This window comes from Sorex araneus, chromosome X (assembly GCF_027595985.1).
Source record: "Sorex araneus isolate mSorAra2 chromosome X, mSorAra2.pri, whole genome shotgun sequence".
NCBI lineage: Eukaryota > Metazoa > Chordata > Mammalia > Eulipotyphla > Soricidae > Sorex > Sorex araneus.
In genome coordinates this window covers 367,332,512-367,355,712 of record NC_073313.1, presented here as the reverse complement: position 1 = coordinate 367,355,712, position 23,201 = coordinate 367,332,512, and the positions used below count along the sequence as shown (strand labels likewise).

Below are 23,201 nucleotides of genomic sequence, written 5' to 3'. Positions count from 1 at the left end.
AATACAATTTAAATTTAAATATGATCATCAAAAATATTTGCAATTAGTGTACTGTATTTCACTGATTCCAAGACAGACACTTTTAACACCTAGCATCTCTAGAGCTGGGGTAATCTCACACTGATTGGAGGCCTGCAATGGTCTGCCTGACGTGAACACAAATACTATCAGGATAGGCTTTTCCTTTTGCAGTCTTCTGGAGACACAGAATTTAGGACAACTTCAAATACAATTCTCTGAAGACTCTTTGGGGCCAAACTGATTATTCAGATGACAATCCATTTGAGATCCTATACTGTGTTTACATTTTTATTCTCTCTTTTTTGGGGGACTCAGGTCTCAGGCAGGTAAGTGATCTACTGACAAGCCCTGAGTTTGGGTTTACACAATATCAAGGAAATTTCCCTCCCAGCACTCATCCAGTATCAGAGACTAGCAAAGCTCTTCTTCTTTCTGTCCAGTTAGTTATTTTCATTTATCCTTATATGAAGAAAACAGCTCTTTGACATTCTAGCTTTGTGCTGTCTTAAAAAATAACTACATTTGGGGCTGGAGCAATAGTACAGTGGGTAGGGCGTTTGCCTTGCAGGCGGCCAACCCGGGTTCGATTCCCAGCATCCCATATGGTCCCCTGAGCACTGCCAGGAGTGATTCCTGAGTGTAGAGCCAGGAGTTAGCCCTGAGCATTGTCGGGTGTGACCCAAAAACCCTACATTTTATAATCCAGTGTTTTAGACTTTATGAAATAGGTATAATAACCTTAAGAACTGGAATATTTTAGTACCAATAACTTCTACAAAGAATAACTTGATAATGCTTCAACTTTATAAACATAGTTTGTGTTTTTTCCAAAACTGTTAAATCTTTACATTAAGCAATGCTTAATCCCTTCAAGTTTTAAGCTCTGGTTTTTTTTTTTTTTTTTTTTGCTTTTTGGGTCACACCTGGCGATGCACAGGGGTCACTCCTGGCTCATGCACTCAGGAACTACTCCTGGCGGTACTCAGGGGACCATATGGGATGCTGGGAATCGAACCCGGGTCGGCCGCGTGCAAGGCAAATGCCCTAACCCGCTGTGCTATCACTCCAGCCCCCTAAGTTTTAAGCTCTGAATCTGTCTTAAGCTGAACATTCTACAGCAAATACCCAAGCACCTTGCTTTATTTACTTAGCTGGTGTATATACTTGGGTGAGCTCCAGACCTAGGTAAGCCCCAGGAGTTTTGAGCATATTTGTGTTTTATAAAAATGTAATCCTTCAATTTTTGTCATTCAATAAACTAAAAAATATTCTCATCATTTTTATTAGTAAAACTGAAAATAGCTAAAATTGACCACACCCGCCACAATTTTTCCATAAAAATTTAAACATTAAAGAATATAATCACCCCACAAATTAAGTAATAAAAACAAAAAAAACACACTATAACACACTGTTTCTACATACAAGAGTGGCTTGTTATCTTCAGGATCATCATCTTCAACTTCCAAAAGCCAGCCATATCCTCTTTGTCTTAGAAATGTAGTTGCTGTAGATTCTTTGATAAAATCTCCACCAAGGTTTAATTTGACATCTGGGGGTGCTATTGAACCACTGAGATCTTAACAACAACAAAAAAGAGAACAAAACCATAAACTAAGATTAAATTAAATGTGTGAAATTTTAACCAGCATGTGCACATATTCAACCAACGTTAACTATTCGAAGATAATCTGATTATAAAAATTTGCTCCAAGTACCTCCTTTTTTTGCAGGGGGGCGGTGCTTGGCTGTCTGGGGCCACACTCAGCAGTTACTCAGGGTACTCCTGGTTCTGCACTTAAGAATTACTCTTGGTAGTGCTCGGGGGAACATATGGGATGCTGGGGAATGAACTGAGGTCAGCCAAGTACAAGGCAAACTCTTTACCTTCTGTGCTATAACTCTAGCCCTGTATCAACAAATTTTATAGCTAAAAAATACCTAAAAATCATTTTATGAAACCAGGGATGCAGCACAGTCACTAAGAATATTCTGTTCTAGCCTGAGACCTTTAATCACTGGGAATACAAATAAATAAATGAAATCATTTAGTTTACAACAAGAAAACAAAAGATTAGGAAGCTAAAGCCATTCAAAATGTTTCATAGTTAGGCTAGAATTAAAACCAAGACTTTTAATGGTAACTTTAAATGGAATAAACATACAAAGTAGTAATGTAAATTTGGATTCCCTTCATTATGATGTGCTTCAGAACAAAATAATCACATAAAACGCATTACAGGGTTGGAGAGAGAGTACAGTGGGGTAGGGCGCTTACCTTGCACCGAGTCAACCCAGATTTGACCCCCAGCGTACATCAAGTCTAAGGAATGACGCCTAAGCAGACGTCAGGAGTGATCCCTAAGCGGAAGACCGGAATAAACCCTGAGCACTGCCCCAGGCAGCCCAGACAAGCAAGCGCAATCCAGCAGACCAGTGCAAGACTGGAGTCCGTGTTTTGCACGTAGTAGGGCTGGGTTTGATGCCTAGTACCAACTGGCCCCCTAACACAGCCAAGGATTACCCCCAAGCAACAAGCTGAGAGCAGCCACTGAGCATCACCCGTTGGGGCATGAAAATCAAAATAATGTCAATAATTAAACTAAGGCCATAACATGTACATATGTGAACCATTTTATTCCTTTATTTGCTAAGGAAAAACTACAATTTCTCTACCTTCTCATACATCCTTTAGTTTAAATCACTAAGTATCGATGATCAGTGCTTCATATATAAATGCTAAGGCCTGGAAAAAATCTAACTTATCCAAGTTCCCTGCCATTTCGGTTAACTCTCCTTTATATAATTACATTGTTTACCTTTAGTTCTGGTAAAAAAATTGTTTTGATTTGGGTAGGGAGTGGTCAGCTCTAATAAGGGGTAGGGCCAGAACGTGACACAAAGGCTAGAAAATATGCAAAGAATATATGAGGTCTCAGTTTCATTCACAGAACATGGTTCCCACCACAACCAAAAAAAAATAAAAGGAGCGGAGATACTCTGTTACATCACAAAATTTCACTCACGGTCTGCACAGTGCCATAACAGAGACCCTGGGTTTGGTCCCTAGCATCACACACCTACAAAGAGGCTACAGAAGGCCGGAGAGTTAATACAGCAGTTAGGGAACTTGCCTCGCACATGGCTGACCTGCATTTGGTTCCCAGCACAACACGTGGTCCTATGAGCCCTTGCAGGAGTGATCTCTGAGTGCAGTGACAGGAGTGAGCCCTGAGCACAGCTGGGTGTGGTCCCCCAAACAAAGGTTAAGAAAATCACAGTTGTACAGATGCCACATTTTCTAGTCAAATGAAACTAGAAATAGCAAGGAATATGCTTAAAATATTCCAGAATCAAGAAAAGAAGAAACAGTTTTGCAAAACAAGGTACAGTACTAGTAAACAACCATCACAATTGTTAACTGCAAATCACAAGATTCATATGGTACTTCAAAAAAAATACCTCTGGCAAAAGCAAAACAGAACATTCTTTTTGTTTTTTTAGGCCACGTCCATCAGTGATCAAGGTTTACTCTTGGCAGTGCTTGGGGGACCACATGGGGTGCCAGGGATCGAACCCGGATCAGCTGCGTACAAGTCAAACATCCTACACACTGTGCTATGGCTCCAACCCCCAAAACAGGACATTTTAGGGGATGGAGGATAGCACAGCGGGTAGGGTGTTTGCCTTGCACGCGGCCAATCCAGGTTCGATTCCCAGCATCCCATATGGTCCCCTGAGTACCACCAGGAGTAATTCCTGAGTGCAAAGCCAGGAGTAACCCCTGTGCATTGCTGGGTGTGACCCAAAACGGAAACAAAAACAAAAGGGACATTTTAATACATATTTTCCTTCGCTGGAGATCATAAAAACTATAAGGAAGAGTTTACACGCTAGTCTAAATTCTAGGTTAGTTTTTGAGAACTGACAATAAAATCTTGGCGTGAACTTCAGTCACTGAGTGTCTTCATTATGAGTCACACGGTGACAACTGCAATTATAATCAAGCTTGCATCATGAAGCTAAGTCCTAGCTTATCTACTAATTAATAGAGCAAATCATTAATGGCTTCTTGTTCTAATTTCCAAGTTAAGGTTCTTTTCATGTTTAATATTGTACAATTTTAAAAAATGTATAGAAAAAAAATATGTGTATATTTAATATGGGTGCCACACCCAGCTGTGCTCAGGGTTCATTCCTGGCTCTGAACTCAGAATTACTCCTGAAGGACTAGGGAGACCCTATGTGGTGCAGAGATCAAACCTGGGTCAGCCTCGGGCAAGGCAAGTGCCCTACTGGCTGTACCACCTCTCCAGCCCCGTTAGAACATTTTAGAAGGGAGTTTCCCAGCATTTGTACAGGATTCTCTAAAATATCTATTCTGCTTCTTTGTCTTACTCTTAACTTGAAAATGGAAACCCTGATATTTAGCTAAAATTTCATTCTTAGTATCTACAGTGCTTTTTTCTTATCTTTTTCTTTTTTTCTTTTTTTTTTTTTTGCTTTTTGGGTCACACCCGGCGATGCACAGGGGTTACTCTTGGTTCTGCTCTCCCTGTGGTGCTGGGGGACCATATGGGATGCTGGGAATAGAGCCCGGGTTGGCCGCGTGCAAGGCAAACGCCCTACCCGCTGTGCTATCGCTCCAGCCCCTACAGAGCTTTTCTTGATTTAACAAGAGGAAGATTCAGATCATGAAGTCTTTAGTACAGCAGTAAAATTACAGGTTTTGGAGCTATGAAACAGGAAAGGACCTTAGCGACTGTTTCCTGGCTCTACAGAGTGCATTCTTTATATGTTGACATCAATGGCTCACACTTCACTGTGGCTTAATTAACACAAACTGCGGCACACGTGTCACTGTGGTAATCCAAACTAGAGAAGGACATAATGACAGAGCAAAGGGGTGCGAGAAAGAACTGCAGGTCTAGCAACAGTCACAGCCCGGACGCCAGGAGCTCAAAAGAGGATCTTTATGATTTCACAGTATTTCCCATTTCACATAAAGTAGAAAACCGTCTTGGGCATATGAAGGAATTCCAGAGCCAGCAGTCTGCAGTTACTCCTCCATGACCCCAAAAATACAGTGCACCATGGGTAGGAAAACCCCACAGAAAAGTCCCTCAAATCGGTAATTAGCCTAATATGTTAGTAAGTTAAGCATATCAGAAGAAAATGAAGGAAGTTTCCAAACCACCCCCGGAGCACAGATGCCATAAGTTAAGCCTTTTTACGAAGACGGCACCAAAGCCAAGGAGGAAGGCCCTGCCCTTCCCAGAGTCGAAGCCAAAGCCAAAAGCCTTGCAGGCCAAGGCAGTGCTGGAAGGTGTCCACAGCCACAAAAAGACAAGACCCAACATGCTGCAGCTGAGAAGGCAGCCCGAGTCTACGGAAGGGCATCCCCAGGAGAGACAAGCTCGACCACCACGGCAGCAAGTTCCCTGTGACCACTGAGTCACCACAAAGAAGACAGAGATAACAACACACACATGTTCACTGTGGATGCCCAGCCAACAAGCACCAGGTCAAGCAGACCAGGAAGAAGGTCCGTGTCATGGGTGTGGCCAAGGCCAACACCCTCTTAGACCTGATGGAGAGAAAAACGCATCTGTTCGTCTGGCTCCTGACTATGATGCCTTGGATGTTGCCAACAAAACTGGGATCATCTGAACAATCCAGCTGGCCAATCCAAAAAACAATTTTATTTTCACCATGAAAAAAATAAAAAAGTTAAACCAGAGCCTGAACCAGCCTGGTCTGTCTTCAACCCTGATGTACAATATTATAAAATCAAGAATTCCAGACTTGACACTAGTACAGCAGGTAGGGCATTTGCCTTGCACGCGGCCGACCCGGGTTCAATTCCCAGCATCCCATATGGTCCTCTGAGCACTACCAGGGGTGATTCCTGAGTGCAGGAGTAACCCCTGTGCATTGCCAGGTGTGACCTATAAAGCAAAAAAAAAAAAAAAATTCCAGGCTGGAAGGCATGGAGCTGGGGCTTGGTGGCTGCCCCACAAGCACACTGCAACTAGTGTGAATCCCTGGTGTTTGGTGCTGAGCACCGGCAGCTCTACTGGGACAGCTACAAGCGATTTCCAGCTGCATCACAACCAGGTATGCATAAATGCCACAAATATAGGTGAAACCCTTAGTGAGCATCACAATTAAAAAGATGGGTCAGGTCGGAGAGATAGCCCAGTGGGTAGGGTGCTGGCCTTGCACGCGGCCAACCTGGGTTTGATTTCCGGCACCCATATGCTCCCCCAAGCACCACCAGGAGTAACTCATGAGTGCAGAGTCAGGAGTGACTCCTGAGCACCGCCGGTGTGGTCCAAAATAGCAGTCGCACAAGCTCATTTATGGGCCTTGCTTCAGAGGTTCATAAATAAATCTTGAAAGAGATCAAAAGCCACAGTTAATCTCGGACCCACATAAGGCTGAACAGACCGAGGCAGACTGGAGGGGGCGGGTCAGCCTGGTACCCACCCAAACAGAGCCCCCGACGGCCACTTGCTCCCACAATCCGAAATCACCTCTGGTCGGACTTTACCATCTAGGGACTGACCTCACCAAGATATTAACCTGCTGAAAATTTGGGTATGTGGATTTTGTGGCTGAAATCTCCAGACTTTCTCTGGGTTGGGATGGGCTACCTCCCCTCACCTCCCTGTACTTCCAGCAGCCTCAGCAGCCATGTCCACACTCCAAAGCTGCCACTGCTTGAAAAAAAGCAACTCCAGCTGTACCTTCCTGACAAAAATGCAGAACAAACATGATAACCTCTTAGTACCTGTACTGCAAACCATCATGCACAAGAGAAGAGAGAGAAAGATGCCTGCCATAGAGACAGGTGTGGGGGTGGGGGATGGTAGTGGGAGGGAAACTGGGGACACTGGTGGTAGGAAATATACACTGGTGAAGGCATGGGTGTTGGAACATTGTATGACTGAACGCCCCGAACAAACCTATGACCTGTATTGCAAACCATACGCAAAATGCTTGGCCATCTTTACAGATGAACAGTTATCATTTAAGTTGTCATTAGTTCAAAAGTGCAATGACAATAATCACTGAATTATATCTACAACTTACTAACTGCAACAAAGCTTTTTTTTTTTTCTTTTTGGGTCACACCGGCAATGCTCAGGGGTTACTCCTGGCTCTGCACTCAGGAATCACTCCTGGTGGTGCTCAGGGGACCATATGGAATGCTGGGAATCAAGCCCGGGTTGGCCACATGCAAGACAAACGACCAACCTGCTATGCTATCACTCCAGCCCCCAACAAAGCATTATAAGTTGTAGATACTATTGTTTTGTTTTACAGGAACATCTTAGTCTGAGTTGCTACAACAAAACACCCTTGAGCTGACAGCTTACCAACAAGAGTCAGCTCATCAGAGGGGCACATGTTCTGTGGGCTAGAGACTTGGGGATGACCCCCAGCACTGCCATGAGCACCTCCAGGTGTGGCCTCAAAAAAACCAAATAAAAACAAAAGTAATGTACTTTTCGGGCCCGAGAGACAGTACATTTGCCCTGCTGATGGCCAATCCTGCAGTTCAAGCCCCTGGTACCACAGAGTGTGCCTGCCCCAAGCACCACCAGGGGTCACTCCTGAGCACAGTGCCAGGAATACCCAGGAGCACTACAAGGTTGTTGTACAAATCATAAAGATTTCTTTCTCTTGAGGCTGAAGTCTGGAGCAGGAAGCTAGAAAGGCCAGACTTGCACACTTCTCTCTGGATCCTCACAAGGCAGCAGGAGCAGGCGCTCTGAGGGGCTTTCAGAAAAGCACGAGTCCCAGGAGTGGGGAGTGAGCAGGGAATGAGGCATCTGCCTTGTATACGGCCAGCCCTGGTTTCATCCCTGGGTGGCAAGCGCAGCCAGGCACGACCCCTTAGTGCAGAGTCAGGAGTAGCGTTGGGGATTGACAGATGTGACCCAAACCAGCTCCCCATGGTAACAAAACTAAAATAAAAAGCAAAGTACTAATTCCAGCCATGAGAGCTCTCCCTTCATGACCTAAGGACCTGCCAAAGCTCCTAACTACAGTCACACTGGACATTAAGATTTCAACACCTTAACTGCAACCGGGGAACAAACATTCAACCCATAACATGCAGGCTGAGAAGGGTGATACACTGGGTCCAGTCCTCTTCTGTAGACTTGTCTATGTAACATTTTCTTGGAGTTATGATAAAAGTGGTTTTATTTTGGAGGGTTTTGAGGCACATGTGGCTGTGCTCCAGTTACATGCCTGCTCTGTGCTCAGTGATCACTCCCAACAGGGCTCTGGGTGGGAGTGATGGGAACGGAATCCGAGTAGGTCACATGCAAGACAAATCACCTCACATGCTCTACTCTCTCTGACTCAAATCTGGAATTTAATAATTAAAAAAAAAATTGTGGTGGTGATGGGGGAAATCTCCCAAGTGCTGCTCAGGAGGTCTGGGGGCCCTATAGCAATTCTTGGCCCACCCAGCCATGGTTCAATGCAAGGACCCAAAGATACGATGGTGCGATGGTGCTTGGATCCTGTGGGCCTCCTTACGGGAGCAGAAGGTGCTGGAAAGTCACAGGGTCGGGCGCATGCAAGGCACACACCCTCAGCACTGTACAATTCCCACTCCCTAACCCCTTTCAAACAGGGACCACCCCTCGAGATGGAAAGGAGATCTTGCTAAGGCCTGGTTGTTCCACATTCCTTACCGTCCAGGAGCTGGTGACCCAAAATCTGATTGTGCAGCTTCTTACTTCAGTGAATGGTACCAATGTCCACCAGGTAAGATGAGAAGCTTTATTATCCTCGACAATTCCCTTCAATAGCTTGTGCACTGCTTGATTCAACCAACTGATAAACTGTCAATATTAACCTCTCAATGTGTTCTGAACCTGTTTACCCGTTTGTATTTTTCCATTTTTTCACTCAACCAGTGCAAACTACGATGTCCTGCCTGTGTGACTGCTTTCTGTCCTAGTCTCCTTTCAATCCTGTCCCTTACGTGTAGCCAAGACTCTTTAAAATGCAAATCCTTCACTCCCTTAAGATCCTTCAGTGGCCTCCTTCTGCTTTTCCAGCTCTGCGCAGTTTTCTGCCTTCCCTCCAGACCCTCTGCTCTAGTCACATGAAGCCTCTCAGTTTTTTTAATGAACTAGGATCCCTTTTACCCAAGGTTCCTTGGGATTTTCCTTCATAGCATCCGTCATGGCTTATAAAACCACAAAATCTGTGTTGATTATTTGATTAATCACTTTAAGTTCTATGTTGGCAGGGACAAAGTGCTTTTGTTGTTTTTTTTATAAAAAATCAATTGAGGGGACCTCAGTGGGGAGGGCATTTGCCTTGCATGAGGCTGACCAGGTTTGATCCCCCGCATCCCATATGGTTCCCGAGCACCACCAGGAGCAATTCCTGAGTGCAGAGTCAGGAGTAACCCCTGAGTATTACTGGATGTGACCAAAAAGAACAAGGAAAAAGAAGAAAATCAAAATTAAAGAATCAACTGAGGCTCAAATCCTATAGTAGTGATGTTGCAGGTGTGGGTAAGTGATGCTGGGGAGCAAACCCAGAAACTCTAACATACAAAGCTTTTGATCTATCACTACCCCAATTCCCCCAGTCTGTTTCTAATCATATGTCTTTAATTCTAAATAGAGTGCCTGGTTTACAGTCTACAACTGTGTGCTGGTTAAAAGAATTAATTACTCGAAGGATAAATAGCACCACATATCTTAAATCAACACAAGACAGTAAAGGCTTTTAATAAAGCAAATGTGTGTCTTGGAACAATCTTAGCTGTCAGCAGAATGCAGATTTAAGGTGGGAGAGACTGGGGACTGGAGCAAAAGCAGAGGGCAAGGCACTTGCCTTGCACTCAGTCTACCTGGGTTCAATCCCCAGCACCCCTTGGGATCCCCCAAGCACTGTCACGAGTGATTTCTGAGTGCAGAGCCAGGAGTGACCCCCGAGCACTGCCACATGTGGCCCCCCAAAAAAAAACAAAAAATGGGGGGAGGGAATGGGAGAGAGACTTGAGCAGGGAATCTGGTCAGAAGACAATTATAGAGTGGAGATGAAAAATGACAAGGTCTTGAGCCAAGGGATGCCCACAGAAAATTAAGAATGGTCATACAGTTCATCTGCTGTAGGATAACATTAGTTTGTCCCTCCTCCCTTGCCACAAAGAGTTTAGGTTTAAGTGCTCTGGAGATACTCCCATTCCTTTGTTTATCTGTAAACTCTTCTCTGCACCCTCCTTCCCAACCAGTTAATCACCTTTTCTCTAATCAGATTCTGTTATCTTGTAAGATCAGATTCTTCTAAGGACTCTGAATTTGTATTGTAAGTTAGTGTCCTTTGCATAGTTTACCTTAGAGCAATGGCCTTTCTGTATAGACACAGGAAGACAGTTAATAATATGCTTTGTAACTTGGGAGCTGATTGACTCCAAAAATATTTACTCCCGGGCATCTGCTTTCTCAACTCAGTTGCCCTTAGTTCCTAGCACCCAAAAAGCAGGGTCCCGATGAGGGATGGAATGGACCCAGGGCAAGCTGTGAGCTACCCTGGCATCGAAATGGGCCAGGCCAAAGCGCCACAATACTCAACTAAAGTTGAGAGCATGGTCATAGACATATGCTGTCATGATCCAAAAGTAACGACAAGACCAGGACCCTGCTGGGGTTAGGAAGACTAACCTGGCCTGAGGACTGTGGTCTGGAATATATAGTGAATGTTCTCAGGAAGAACCAAACTTTACATCTCTTACTGTACTCATACAGAATGACATTGCTAGGGGCCGGAGCGATAGCACAGCGGGTAGGGCGTTCGCCTTGCAAGCGGCCGACCCGGGTTCGATCCCTGGCATCCCATATGGTCCCCCAAGCACCGCCAGGAGTAATTCCTGACTGCAAAGGCAGGAGTAACCCCTGAGCATCGCTGGGTGTGACCCAAAAAGAAAAAAAAAAGAATGACATTGCTAGAAATATTAGAAGTAGATTTACTATAACTATTTAAGCAGATTACTAGCTCACACCCTGACACACCCTTGTTTGGAATCACACCCTTGAGTGGATCTCCTTAGATAAGATTTCCTTAGATGAGATTTTGTTAATCTCAAGAAATGGTCTTACCGTTCTTTGTTGATTTGTTAATGTTCAACCCACCTTTGTGCTACTGCCCTATGTAATTTGCTATATAAACTAAGACTGTGGGGCACTGGGGGAGACAGAAGAGGACGACACAAGAGAAGACACACGGGAAGACACAGAAGCCAAGGAGACAACACAGACAGAAGAAGACACAGAAGCAGAGACAGAGTGGTCGGAAGAGGCCAGAGGAGAGACTACAGAGACAGAGATAGAGACAGAGACAGAGACAGACAGAAGCAGGGGAGACACCGAAGCAGAGCTCAAGGCAAAAGAAGTGAGAGTGAGCGGGGGCGAGAGAGAGAGAAGCACAACGGGAACGGAGACTGGAATAAACTGCAACTGAGACCAACCTGCCTGGCCCTCGTTCCTTCCTTCACCTGCCTCATTTTTGCCATCAACCTCCCCGGGGTGGGGGAAGCGGCGTGAGACTACCGAACTCCGGCAGCGGGAGAGATAGAGCCCCACTAGCCCCCTCCTCTTTTGTGTGTTCACACAATCTGGAGTTATTCCAATATAATCTGATAAGCAGAGAAGGAATAAGAAATGTAAGGGAAAATGGGCAGGGGAAGGTAATGACAAAACCTCCAGAAATTGTGGAAGGTTAGGGATAAATTATTATCACACAAATATCAAAGGAAAGAGTCCACCAAAACCCAGTCTTTATTTTAAAGGTAAATGGTTCTTTGACTGGAGCAACAGCACAGCAGGTAGGGTGTTGACCTTGCATGAGGCCGACCCGGGTTCGATTCCTCCGCCCCTCTCGGAGAGCCCAGCAAGCTACTGAGAGTATCTCGCCTGCACGGCAGAGCCTGGCAAGCTACCCATGGCATATTTGATGTGCCAAAAAAAAAGGAACAACAAGTCTCACAATGGAGATGTTACTGTGCCCACTTGAGCAAATTGATGAGCAACGGGATGACAGTGAAATGGTTCTTTATTGGGGGACGTGGGGACAAACCGAGAGCCACAGACCACTGGGCTACATCCCCACCCCCAGGGAAGTGTATGTCTGCACGGCGCCTGCAGAGGGGCTGGAGGCAGGACAGCATGCAGGGCACCTGCTTGTATCACCTGACCTGGATTCCAACCCAGCACACATATGGTTCCCTGAACACAACCCGGAGTGGTTCCTGAATCACAGAGCACAGCCAGGTGTGGCCCACAAACCAAACCAAACCAAACCAAACCTTTTACGATCTGGAGGAAAAGTTAATATTTCAATATAAACAAATTTGATTTAAGGGGCCCCTTTCATCCTTTCAAAGGTCTTTCTACACACAGTAAAGTCCATGTAGACTGTTTCCAGTAGGGGCAAGCAGCTTAAACCAAATGTGTGGCAGTGTTGGGAACACGGGTCGGCTCCCCAAGCAGGCCGTTCCGTTTACCTGTGATTACTTACAAGGTTGGTCACATTCCTGGATCCCACCCGTCAGTTCAATAATATCAGACCGAAAAATAAGTATTGTATTTGGAATTAGCAAAGTCCCATCAATCTAGCAGCCACCAGAATGATAAAAAGGATCCAGATCTGTTTAGAGGCCAAAAAGGGCCACAAGGTGACCAGTATGGTTTGCTGCCCATTAGCCTTCCTTCTTAGGGTTGGAATATCCTCTAGGTTTTTATATTTACATACATGTACATAAATATAAAAATATGTCCCTCTTGGAGAGCCCACAAACTACTGAGAGTAGCCCACCCACACGGCAGACCCTGGCAAGTTCCCCGTGGCGTATTTGATATGCCAAAAACAGTAAGAACAAGTCTCAAACTGGAGACCTTACTGGTGCCCGCTCAAGCAAATCAATGAACAATGGGATGACAGTGCTACAGTGACAATATAGACAAATACAATGGGAAAATCTTACATCACCTTTCTAGCTTGGTAATCTAATTGTGCCTTTGCAACTATTGCTGAGTTAATGCTGGCTTCAGTTCCAGAAGCACAACTTTATCTTAATCAAAAAAATATCAGCCATCAAACACTTACCAAGTTCCTGCAGTATACCAAATACCAGGGGAGGCATTGGGTATGATAAAAGTAAGCAATAACCCCAAGGAGCACATACTATAAATAAGAATTATCAGGTCCAAAAAGACTGAGATATGTGAGATACCAACACTGTACTCAACCAATTACTATACTTGGGTACGTGAACGTTCCTCTTCCCCGTTTCCAAACTGCCATTTTCCTGCCTACCCTTCCAAACAGATACCCGTGCCAGAGATGAGAGCTGTGTGCTCTGCACGCAGGAGGCCAGGTCCTTCAGTAACCCACCAGCACCAAGGGGGAGCAGCTGCTGAGCACTGTCAACTTAAGCCCCAAACAGAACAAAACAAAACAAAACAAAACACGACCTCATCTGTCTCTGACAGCCTTCTTAGTCTTCTGTTGCACAGTTAAGCACTTCCTCCTCTGAATAATACATTTATAATTATCGTGTTCATTAAATATTGTTTTATTTTTCCTTATTAGACCATTTTATGCTGGAGCGATAGCACAGCGGGTAGACGTTTGCCTTGCACGTGGCCGACCTGGGTTCGATTCCTCCACCCTCTCAGAGAGCCCGGCAAGCTACCGAGAATATCCTGCCTGCACGGCAGATACTGGTGAGCTATCCGTAGCATATTCTATGTGCCAAGAATAGTAACAAGTTTCACAATGAAGACGTTACTGGTGCCCACTTGAGCAAATCGATGAACAATGGGATGACACAATGCTACAGTGCTACAGACCATTTTATGATGTCACATATTTCCTTGTGCTGGTCCTTGCTCCGTCCCACATATATGAAACACTGACCCTTCAAAATTCAGCATATATCCCTTATCTTTCAGTTACAAAAAACCGGTCCTCTGGGGCCAGGGAGATACTACAGCAGGTAGGGGGCTTGTCTTGCATGCAGCCAACCCAGGTTCAATCCTTGGCATCCCACATGGTCACCAGAGTCCGCGAGGAGTGATCCCTGAGTGCAGAGTGAGGAGTAATCTCTGAGTAACACTAGCTATGGCCCAAACCAAACCAAACAAAAAAGGTCCTCCTCTTTGACTTTTTTGGCCCGTGGGGGGAGGGCGGGTTGGGGGGAGTTGTTTGGGCCACACTCAGGGCTTACTCTTACCTCTGCACACAAGGATCATTCCTGAAAGGCTCTAGGAACCCTACGGGTGCCAGGGATTGAACTCAGGTCTGCCGTGTGCAAAGCAAGCACCCTACCCACGGTACTATCACCCCAGATCCTCATTTTCTGCACTTTAGAAATATTATAGACCAATGCCTCTCAAGCTTTAATATGCATGAAAATCATTAAGAGAATTTGTTTTAAAAAATCATGATTAACTGGCATATCGAATACGCCACGGGGAGCTTGCCAGTGCTACAGAGCTACAGTGCTTAACTAATGGGTTAGGACAAGGATTAGGACACTTGTCTTTTTTTTTTTTTTTTTTTTTGCTTTTTGAGTCACACCTGGCGATGCACAGGGGCTACTCCTGGCTCTTCACTCAGGAATTACCCCTGGTGGTGCTCAGGGGACCCTATGGGATGCTGGGAATCGAACCCGGGTCGGCCGCGTGCAAGACAAACACCCTACCCGCTGTGCTATCGCTCCAGCCCCAGGACACTTGTCTTGCAAGAAGATGAACCTCCTTCTATGGAGGTTCACAGTACCCTGTATGTTAACCTGAGCACAGCTAGGAGAGAGCCCTGAGCACAGCTGTGAGTGGTCCAGAAAGAAAAAAACTTTTTCTTTCAATTAAAAGAATATTACAATGGACAGATTCTGAATTAGCAAAACCCCAGGCAATGCCAAGTGTTGCTCTGTGAACATAAAACAGGCAAAGAATTATTTGATACAAAATAAAGTCCAAGGGTTGCTTGAAGTTTTATACTACACTAGTGCAGGGGTCAAGCTGCTTGTCCTGTATGCCTCTGACACGGATCCCCAAGCACCAGGGCGCATCCCTGAGCAGTCAGGAATAAGCCCTAAGCACCCTCAGACATGGACCAAAAACCAATGAAAGAACTCCTATGCACTCTAAGGTATCACTTCACTATACTTTTGTATCTATACACATGAATTTCATCACAGGTTTCATAAGAAGTTTACACCATAAAATATGCAGTCCAATTCCACTATTCATTTATTGGCTGATGCACACATAGCTCATGTTCTTATAACTTGTACTTATGGGTCTTGCTTATGAAAAAAAGGCTTGGAATTACAGAGTCAAATATTCATGCTGAAGAACAATTGAAAAATTGTGGAACCAATACTGAAATCCGTACAACCAGAGCATTATAAGCAGTGAATTGGGCACTTAACTCTGCTAAATAAAGCAACAAGTGCTTTGCTTTTGCAAAAATATCAAAGTACTTAGAACTATCATTTCTATTCTATGAAATAAGAAAACAGAGGTTCAAAGAGGCTAAGTAATTTGTCCAGTATCACAAAAAGTAACTGGTCAAGTTCAGGATACAAAAACAAGACTCGAAAAACTAGACTTAAGATACAACATTCAATTTCTAAATACTTTAAGAAGCAGATGATTTAGTGAAAAGAATTTGAGAAGAGTACTAGTTCTCAATTCCACATCCAATATGTGGAGACTACTGAATTTCACTATGCTTTTAACTTCATGAAAAATAACAATAATAGAACTCAGCGAGATTCTTATAAAGAGGCACATGCTTAAGATACTGTGTAAATTTAAACTTTGCAACGTCTTTATATAAGGGGATCCTACATACATCTATCCTCATCTGCATATTCTCGGACAGATAAGGAATTGAATCTTTAGATGCTATCTAGAGAGACTATATTACTGTCATGGTTTCTTGGCAAGTATACAGAGCCAATGGGTTAAGTAGCTCTATAATTCTGTCAGATGTCTTAGCTGTATTTGAGGAAGTTAACTCCTGAGGAGAAAATATGGAAAACACAAAAACATAACCTTAAATGCACATTAAGACATAATACATTCTTTTAACGTCCAATCAATTAAGAGCTGGTATTCCTCCCTAAACAGTAAGCTACCAAATGAAGATGAATTTGTGTTGCTATATTTCACCTAATATACATGGTTTTGGATTTTTTTCCCTGCTTTTTTTGGATCACACCCTGCAATGCTCTGGAGTTACTCCTGGCTCTGCACCCAGGAATTACTCCTGGAGTTGCTCAGGGGACCATGTGGGATGCTGGGAATTGAACCCGGGTTGGCCGCTTGCAAGACAAATGCCCTACCCGCTGTGTTATCTCTCCAGCCCCTCACCTAAAATTCAAGTTAAGCTTAAAAAAAGTGTAGTCTTCAAGGGTACAGTGCCACCCAGCAGGTCAACCTGAACCTGCAGGGCGAGTGCATCAGCAGCCTGATGGTGCCTTCAGGCTTCCTGAGACCCCAAAGTTGCCGCTCTGCCTCTGGCTGGATCCCAACAACTTGGGACCAAGTTTCCTGAGAAATTAAAAGGCCAAATTTAGGTATGTGGGAGTCAGACCCACAAACCAACTCTGGCTCAGCTATACAAGCTCATTTATTGGCCTTGTTTCAGAGACCCATAAATAAATCTCGAAAGAGATCAAAATCAGGCCACTTAAAGCCCATTAAGGCCATGATTCAGAGACTCACAAATGAATCTCAGAAGAGAGCAGCACGCTACAGAGATGTATCTGGGGCACTTCTGAGGGAGCAGGTGTGTCCCTCTGCCTGCCCCAAATAAATCCGGTAGCCACAAACCTCCAGAACCCAATCACCTCCACGCTCACAGTCAACCTTCACAAGCTTGTCCCGAGACACCACCCCCCCCACATGAGAATGAATCTGCTGAAAACCCAGGTATGTGGGACCAGTGACTGAAAACTCCAGGATTCATGGAGTCAGGGTGACCTCCCCCCATTCCACACCCTTCCTGCTTCCTGGCAGTCACGCCCAAGAACTGTTTCTGGGCACCACTTAAGCGAATTAATGGCCATGATTCGGTGACTCAAATGAATCTTGGAAGAAAGCAGCACACTAGAGATGCCTCCAGACCTCAAATATCTAAAAATGTCTAGAATTCCAGGAGTGTGTGACTGCTTCTGCGGTCGCACAACATCTCTCATACTATGCATAAACAGCAACACAAAATAAATTATTTAGCATCTGCCTATGGGGCAGGCTTGGGTGGTGGCAGGAAGGTGTAACGGTGGGATTGGGTTGAAATGTTGAATGTAAACAATTACTGGGAACAATTTCATGGAAAAAAAGTAATGTGGAATTCACGCCTGCTTCAGTCAGCTTAATCAGTGGCTAAACAAACAGAAGTACTCCTACAGCAAAAACATAAAAAAATAAAAATAAAAATAAAAAAAGAAATGTGGCCTTAAAATAAGATGCTTGCTTAATAAAGATTTTATTTTACATATCAGAAGCTTGGCCAGGGGTGGGGGCCATAGTACAGCAGGGAGGGCGGTTGCCTTGCATGCAACCAACCCAGGTTCAATTCCCAACATCCCGTATGGTCGAGGGAGCACTGCCAGGAGTGATTCTTGAGTGCAGAGACAGGAGTAACCCCTGAACATGGCCAGGTGTCCCCACCCCCCAAAAGAAAGCTTAGCTGTGCATGTGTCCCCCATGCAAGACAACCAGCGCCTTATCCCTGTACTTATGGCTCCGGGACTCCAGCTTTAAAAACAATTCAAATGACAAAATGAGGGGGAAACACAAACACACAAATACACACACACACACCCCTAAACTACACCCAGCCATCCTGACTGGGCACCATGCACACACATATCCCTAAACTGAACCCTGGCCCTCCCCCCCATGCCACACACAACCCTAAACTGAATAAACTGAACCCAGCCACGCTGACTGGACACACACACCCCTAAACTAAACCCAGCCAAACTGACAGGACACACACGTACACACACACACACACACATGCACAAACAACACACACACACCCTAAACTCAACCCAACCATAATGACTGGACACACACAGACACACACACACACCCCCTAACCTCAACTCAGCCACACTGACTGGGGACACACACACACACACACACACATGCACACATGCACAAACAACACACACACATCCTAAACAACCCAATCATAATGACTGGACACACACACACACACCCTCAACTCTGCCATACTGACTGGGGACACACAAGCACATGCACGCGCATATACACACCCTAAAGTGAACCCAGCCATACTGACAGGATGGACACACACACACACACACACACACACCCTAAACTCAACCCAACCATAATGACTGGACACAGACAGACACACACACACACACCCTAACCTCAACTCAGCCACACTGACTGGGGACACACACACACACACACACACACACACACACTAAACTCAACTCAGCCATATTGACAGGACACACACACACACACACACACACACACACACACCCTCAATTCTGCCATATTGACAGGACACACACACACATCCTAAACTCAACTCAGCCATATTGACAGGATGCACACACACACACACACACACACACACACACACACACACACCCTCAACTCTGCCATATTGACAGGACACACACACACACACACCCTCAATTCTGCCATATTGACAGGACACACACACACATCCTAAACTCAACTCAGCCATATTGACAGGATGCACGCACACACACACACACACACACACACACACACACACACACACACACACACACACCCTCAACTCTGCCATATTGACAGGACACACACACACACACACACACACACACACGCCCTACGCTGAACCAGCCACACTGCCTGGACAGACACACGCACACGCACACGCACCCGCACCCGGCCTGCCGTGGGGCGGCCGCCGGGCCTGGCGCCGCGACCCCCCGCGGGCCGCCGCCCCCCGCCGGGCCCGGCCGCGCTCACCGTCCGCGTCGGCCGACGAGACGAAGGTGAAGTCCCCGTTGGGCGGCGAGTAGGCCGGGGGCGGGCCCGGCGGCTGCATGGCGCGGCGGAGGCGGCGGCCGCGCGCCCGGCCCGCTCGCTCGCCCTCGGCCCGGGCTCGGCTCGCGGGGCGCGGCGGGGCGCGAGGCGGCGGGAGGGCGACGCGCCCCTGCCAACGGCGACTCCCGCGGCGTCGGGCCTGCTCCGCGACGCCGGCGCCGGACGGGACCACAACAGTGACAGCGCCGCCGCGATTGGCTCTTTGTGAGCGGCGCCCCCATTGGCTCCCGGGGGGCGGCGCTGATTGGCTCTCCGCGCCCCGGGTTTCCGGAAGTCGCCCCGGCGCCGGAAGCGCCCGCGCGCGCTGGGGACCACGCTGGCTTCTCCTCCCCTCTTGGCTCCTTCTCGTTTCCTGCTGCCCCAGCTTTTCCTTGTTTCCTCCGGGTGTGTTCGCTGGGTGGTTTGGAGAATTTTACCCGCTCAAGAAAAAGAGTTAGGCGTCTAGGGACGTGTCGTTAGCGGCCAGCCCTCGACTGGAGGCCCGAGAGGCCGTTGCCCTTAGTCATTGCACGGGCTCTCACCGACTTCTCTGGGCTTCGCTCCTGTTCGCCTCACCCCGAGAGAAAGGAGGCTGGATGGAAAATAAGAAAGGAAGGGAGCCAACACTGACGCACCGAGAGCAGCACTCCACATTGATGGGGTGTAAGATAAAAGACAGCCAATCTTGATTAAAAAATATAGATACACACACATATATATATATGTACATATATATTAGTGCTTAAGACTCAAAACTCTAACAACATGTTAAAAAGATCTCTAATTCAGGGGCTTAATAGCTCCAAGATTAGACAATTTTCACACACTTCCCTCTAAGGAAACCCTTTTGGATCACTTTTAGTCGATTATTCACAACAAGCAATACAAAATAAGTTATTTAGCATCTGCCTTTGGGGGAGGCTTGGGTGGTGGTGGGAAAACTCGAAATAAAGGTGGCGGAAAGTTATAATGGTGGTGGGATTGGTGTTGAAATATTGAATAATTACTGTGAACAACGCTTTGAAAAAAAATTTAATTAAAAATTAAAAAGAAAAAAAAGTCACCAAAGCAAAATAAAAAAGAAAGAGAACTAAGCTGCAAATAGCCACCCAGAGGCTGGGACTGGAGTCATGCCTAGCTTCTTAAACTTTTAAAAATAAATTTCTTGATGATTTAGTGTCTGCAAAAGTTTGATTTTTAGACTTACATACCTTTGTATTGGAGTGCATAAGAATTTCATGGATGAAAAGGGATCACCAGTGGAAAAGTTAGAAGCGCGGGCCCAATATATATACGTGATGTGTTTTTTTTGCAGCACTATTCGCAATAAGGATCTAGAAACAGTCCAAGTGCCCAACAACAAGTGAATCAAGAAATTGTGGTAGGGGGCCTGAGCCCTAGTACAGCTGGTATGGCGCAGGGGCCAACCTGAGTTCAATCCTTGGCACCAAGGGTGGTCCCCTGAGCACTGCCCTGAGTGCTGAGGACAACCAGGAATCAGCCCTGAGCACCACCAGGTGAGCCCCCCACTCCACCCCCGCCAAAAAATAAGTTGTGACAAGGATGCCAATGAAATATTATTCCACTTTGAAAAAAGAAATTTTGCAGTTGCTGTAACTCAAGTGGAATTAGAGACTGTCGGGTTGAGTGAGTCAGAAAGTAAAAGATTATTAACAGATGTCTCTCTTGCTCATGTGCAGAGTATAAACAAAGGAAGGAATTAGAGAACCCCAGTGCAAACAAAGGTTGAGACATACCAGTACAACTGGAACCAGGAGGTTGGGGGAGAAGGGAGTGATCCTGGGATCATGGTGGAGGCACCTTGAACCACTGGAGAAGGGATTGGTGTGATACCTCTGCACGGTATAAATCAGCTGTTTCAATAGTATTGTGAACTAGGATACCTCAATAAGAAATAACTTTTAGGGGCCAGAGCCATTAGTACAGTGGGCAGGGTGCTTGCCTTGCATGAGGAACACCCAGGTTCCATCCTATATGGTCCTCTGAGCACCACCAGAGTAATCCAGGAGTAAACCATGAGAACTCTGGGATGTGGCCCCCAAACCAAGCAAAAAACTTTAAAAAACAAAAAAAGCAGCAGCAAGTGTCATGACTGATCTTGGAGAGACAGCTGAGTTATTCCAGAGAGGCCCAGCCTTTGAGTCCAGTCCTGACAAAGCCCTGGTCCTACCACCCACATGAGCTCCCACCACTGCCAGAGAAGTGACCAAACTTCACGACTGATGTCAGACGCCAGAGAGATGCAGGCAGTTGATCGTCCCAGCTCCAAAGCTCTTGAACTGTGTGACTACTTATGTGGTTGAGCAACACCTCCAAACTTTCCAGAGATAATAGCCCAGTAGAAGCACAGAAAATTAGAGGGGAGAATTGAGTAGAAGCCCACTAAACTCAGTGAAAACAATAACACCAGACTGGTCAGTTTACACCTAACAGCTGAGTAAATCCTTTAGCAATTGGCATCAGTAGATATAAGTTGTAACAAACAATATAAAGTAAATTATTTTGTATCTGCCAAGGCAGCAGGCTTGGGAGGTGGGTGGGAAACTGGGAACAATGGTGGAGGGAAGGGCACGTTGTTGGTGGGACTGGTGTTGGAATAAAGTTTCTCACACACACACACACACACACACACACGCAGGAGCGGTAACCCTGGTCTAGCTTCTTTTGAGGTAAGATCGGAAGAGAATTAAGCCAGTACCTAAATCTCCTGCCTGAAATAGTCTGGAACAACTTCACTAGTAGAGCCTGCCTGTTGATAAACATACCAAGGTTTACAAACCCACCTAGGTTTTAAAGGGTCTACATAAGCATACCAATATTCATTTTCCAAGCTACATAATTATAACTTTCATTTAGAGAGTGGGTTTGAGGTTGTTGAGATAGAGATGTGTCAGCAATGGAGCAATAAGAAGGTGCCACCATCAGTGTCTTAAAACAGAATGTCAGGATTTCTTTTCTCCACAAGGCAGCAATTGATACAAAAAAGACAAGTGATGCAGGTAGAGAGATGCAAGTAGGGAGTTGTTTTGCACCCAGCTAACCCGAGTTTGTTTTTGTTTTGTTTTTGAGCCACACCCTGCTGTGCTCAGGGCTTACTCCTAGCTGTGCACTCAGAGATCACTCTTGGTGGGCTCAGGGGACAATACTGGGTTCAAGGGATCAAACTTGGATTAGCCACGCGCAAAGGAAGAGTCCTCTGCTCTGTACTATTGCTCTGGTCCCAGTGTCTGATCCGAGTTTGATCTCATATGATTCCTTGAGCACCACCAGGAATGATCGCTGAATGCAACTACAGGAGTCAGCCCTAAGCATCACCGTGTGGGGCCCTTTTTGTAAGGATCACTGAAAATTTGCTGGTGAAAGTTGGGGTGAGGGTTGGATGGCAATTTAACATTCCAGAGGCTGTGTAGTGCCCTTGAGAAATGAAGTCATTTCATTTACTTTATGTGTTCAATTTATGTGTCATGAGAGAGAATGTGAGATTTCAGAGCTGAAGAAGAGAGCATGAACAATATATTTTTCCAGCTATGCTCAGGGATGGCTTCTGTCTCTGTGCTCAGGAGTCACTCCTGGCAGGCTTGGGAGACCATATGTGGTGCTGGGGATGAATTCAGGTCAGCCGCAAGCAAGACAAGCACGTTACCCCCCTGTCCTGACTCTCCAGTTATTGCTTGAACAATATTGCATCTTATTCGAAGGACTTTTCCCCTGAAACTTTTGGGGAACAAAGGAATTGAAGCAAAGGCATGATAGATCATCCTTATGGGATGAAGCTTAAAATATTCCCAGTCATAAATATCTCAGCTAATGGGGGGGTCTGTTCCAGAGATGCTCCAGGGGAGCAATCGAACCTGGGCCTCCAGCACGCAAAGCAGGCATGCAGCCTGTGAAGTATCTACCCCAAAGATCTGTGGGTATCTTCTCGGCAAAAACAAAAGCTATGGCTTGGGCAGGATTGCAGCACTCGGGATAGTAAAGAGAATATGGGTATGTCTTATAGCTAGGCTAAGAATCCATAGGATTTAGTCATCAGTGGGAAGAGATGGG

The 23,201-nt window shown here is 45.7% G+C and overlaps 1 protein-coding gene across 1 annotated transcript in view; it reads right to left on the bottom strand.

Moving 5' to 3' along the window:
• The window catches only part of YIPF4 (Yip1 domain family member 4), a 29,302-nt gene extending 10,050 nt beyond the window's left edge, over positions 1-19,252 (bottom strand). The window contains exons 1-2 of the mRNA XM_055122421.1: positions 19,077-19,252; positions 1,447-1,600 (exon numbers count right to left, since the gene is read on the bottom strand). Of these exons, the coding sequence (XP_054978396.1) occupies positions 1,447-1,600; positions 19,077-19,155 (233 nt within the window). The 5' untranslated portion in view covers positions 19,156-19,252. The remainder of the gene's footprint in view (positions 1-1,446; positions 1,601-19,076) is intronic.
• Positions 19,253-23,201: the final 3,949 nt, after the last annotated feature.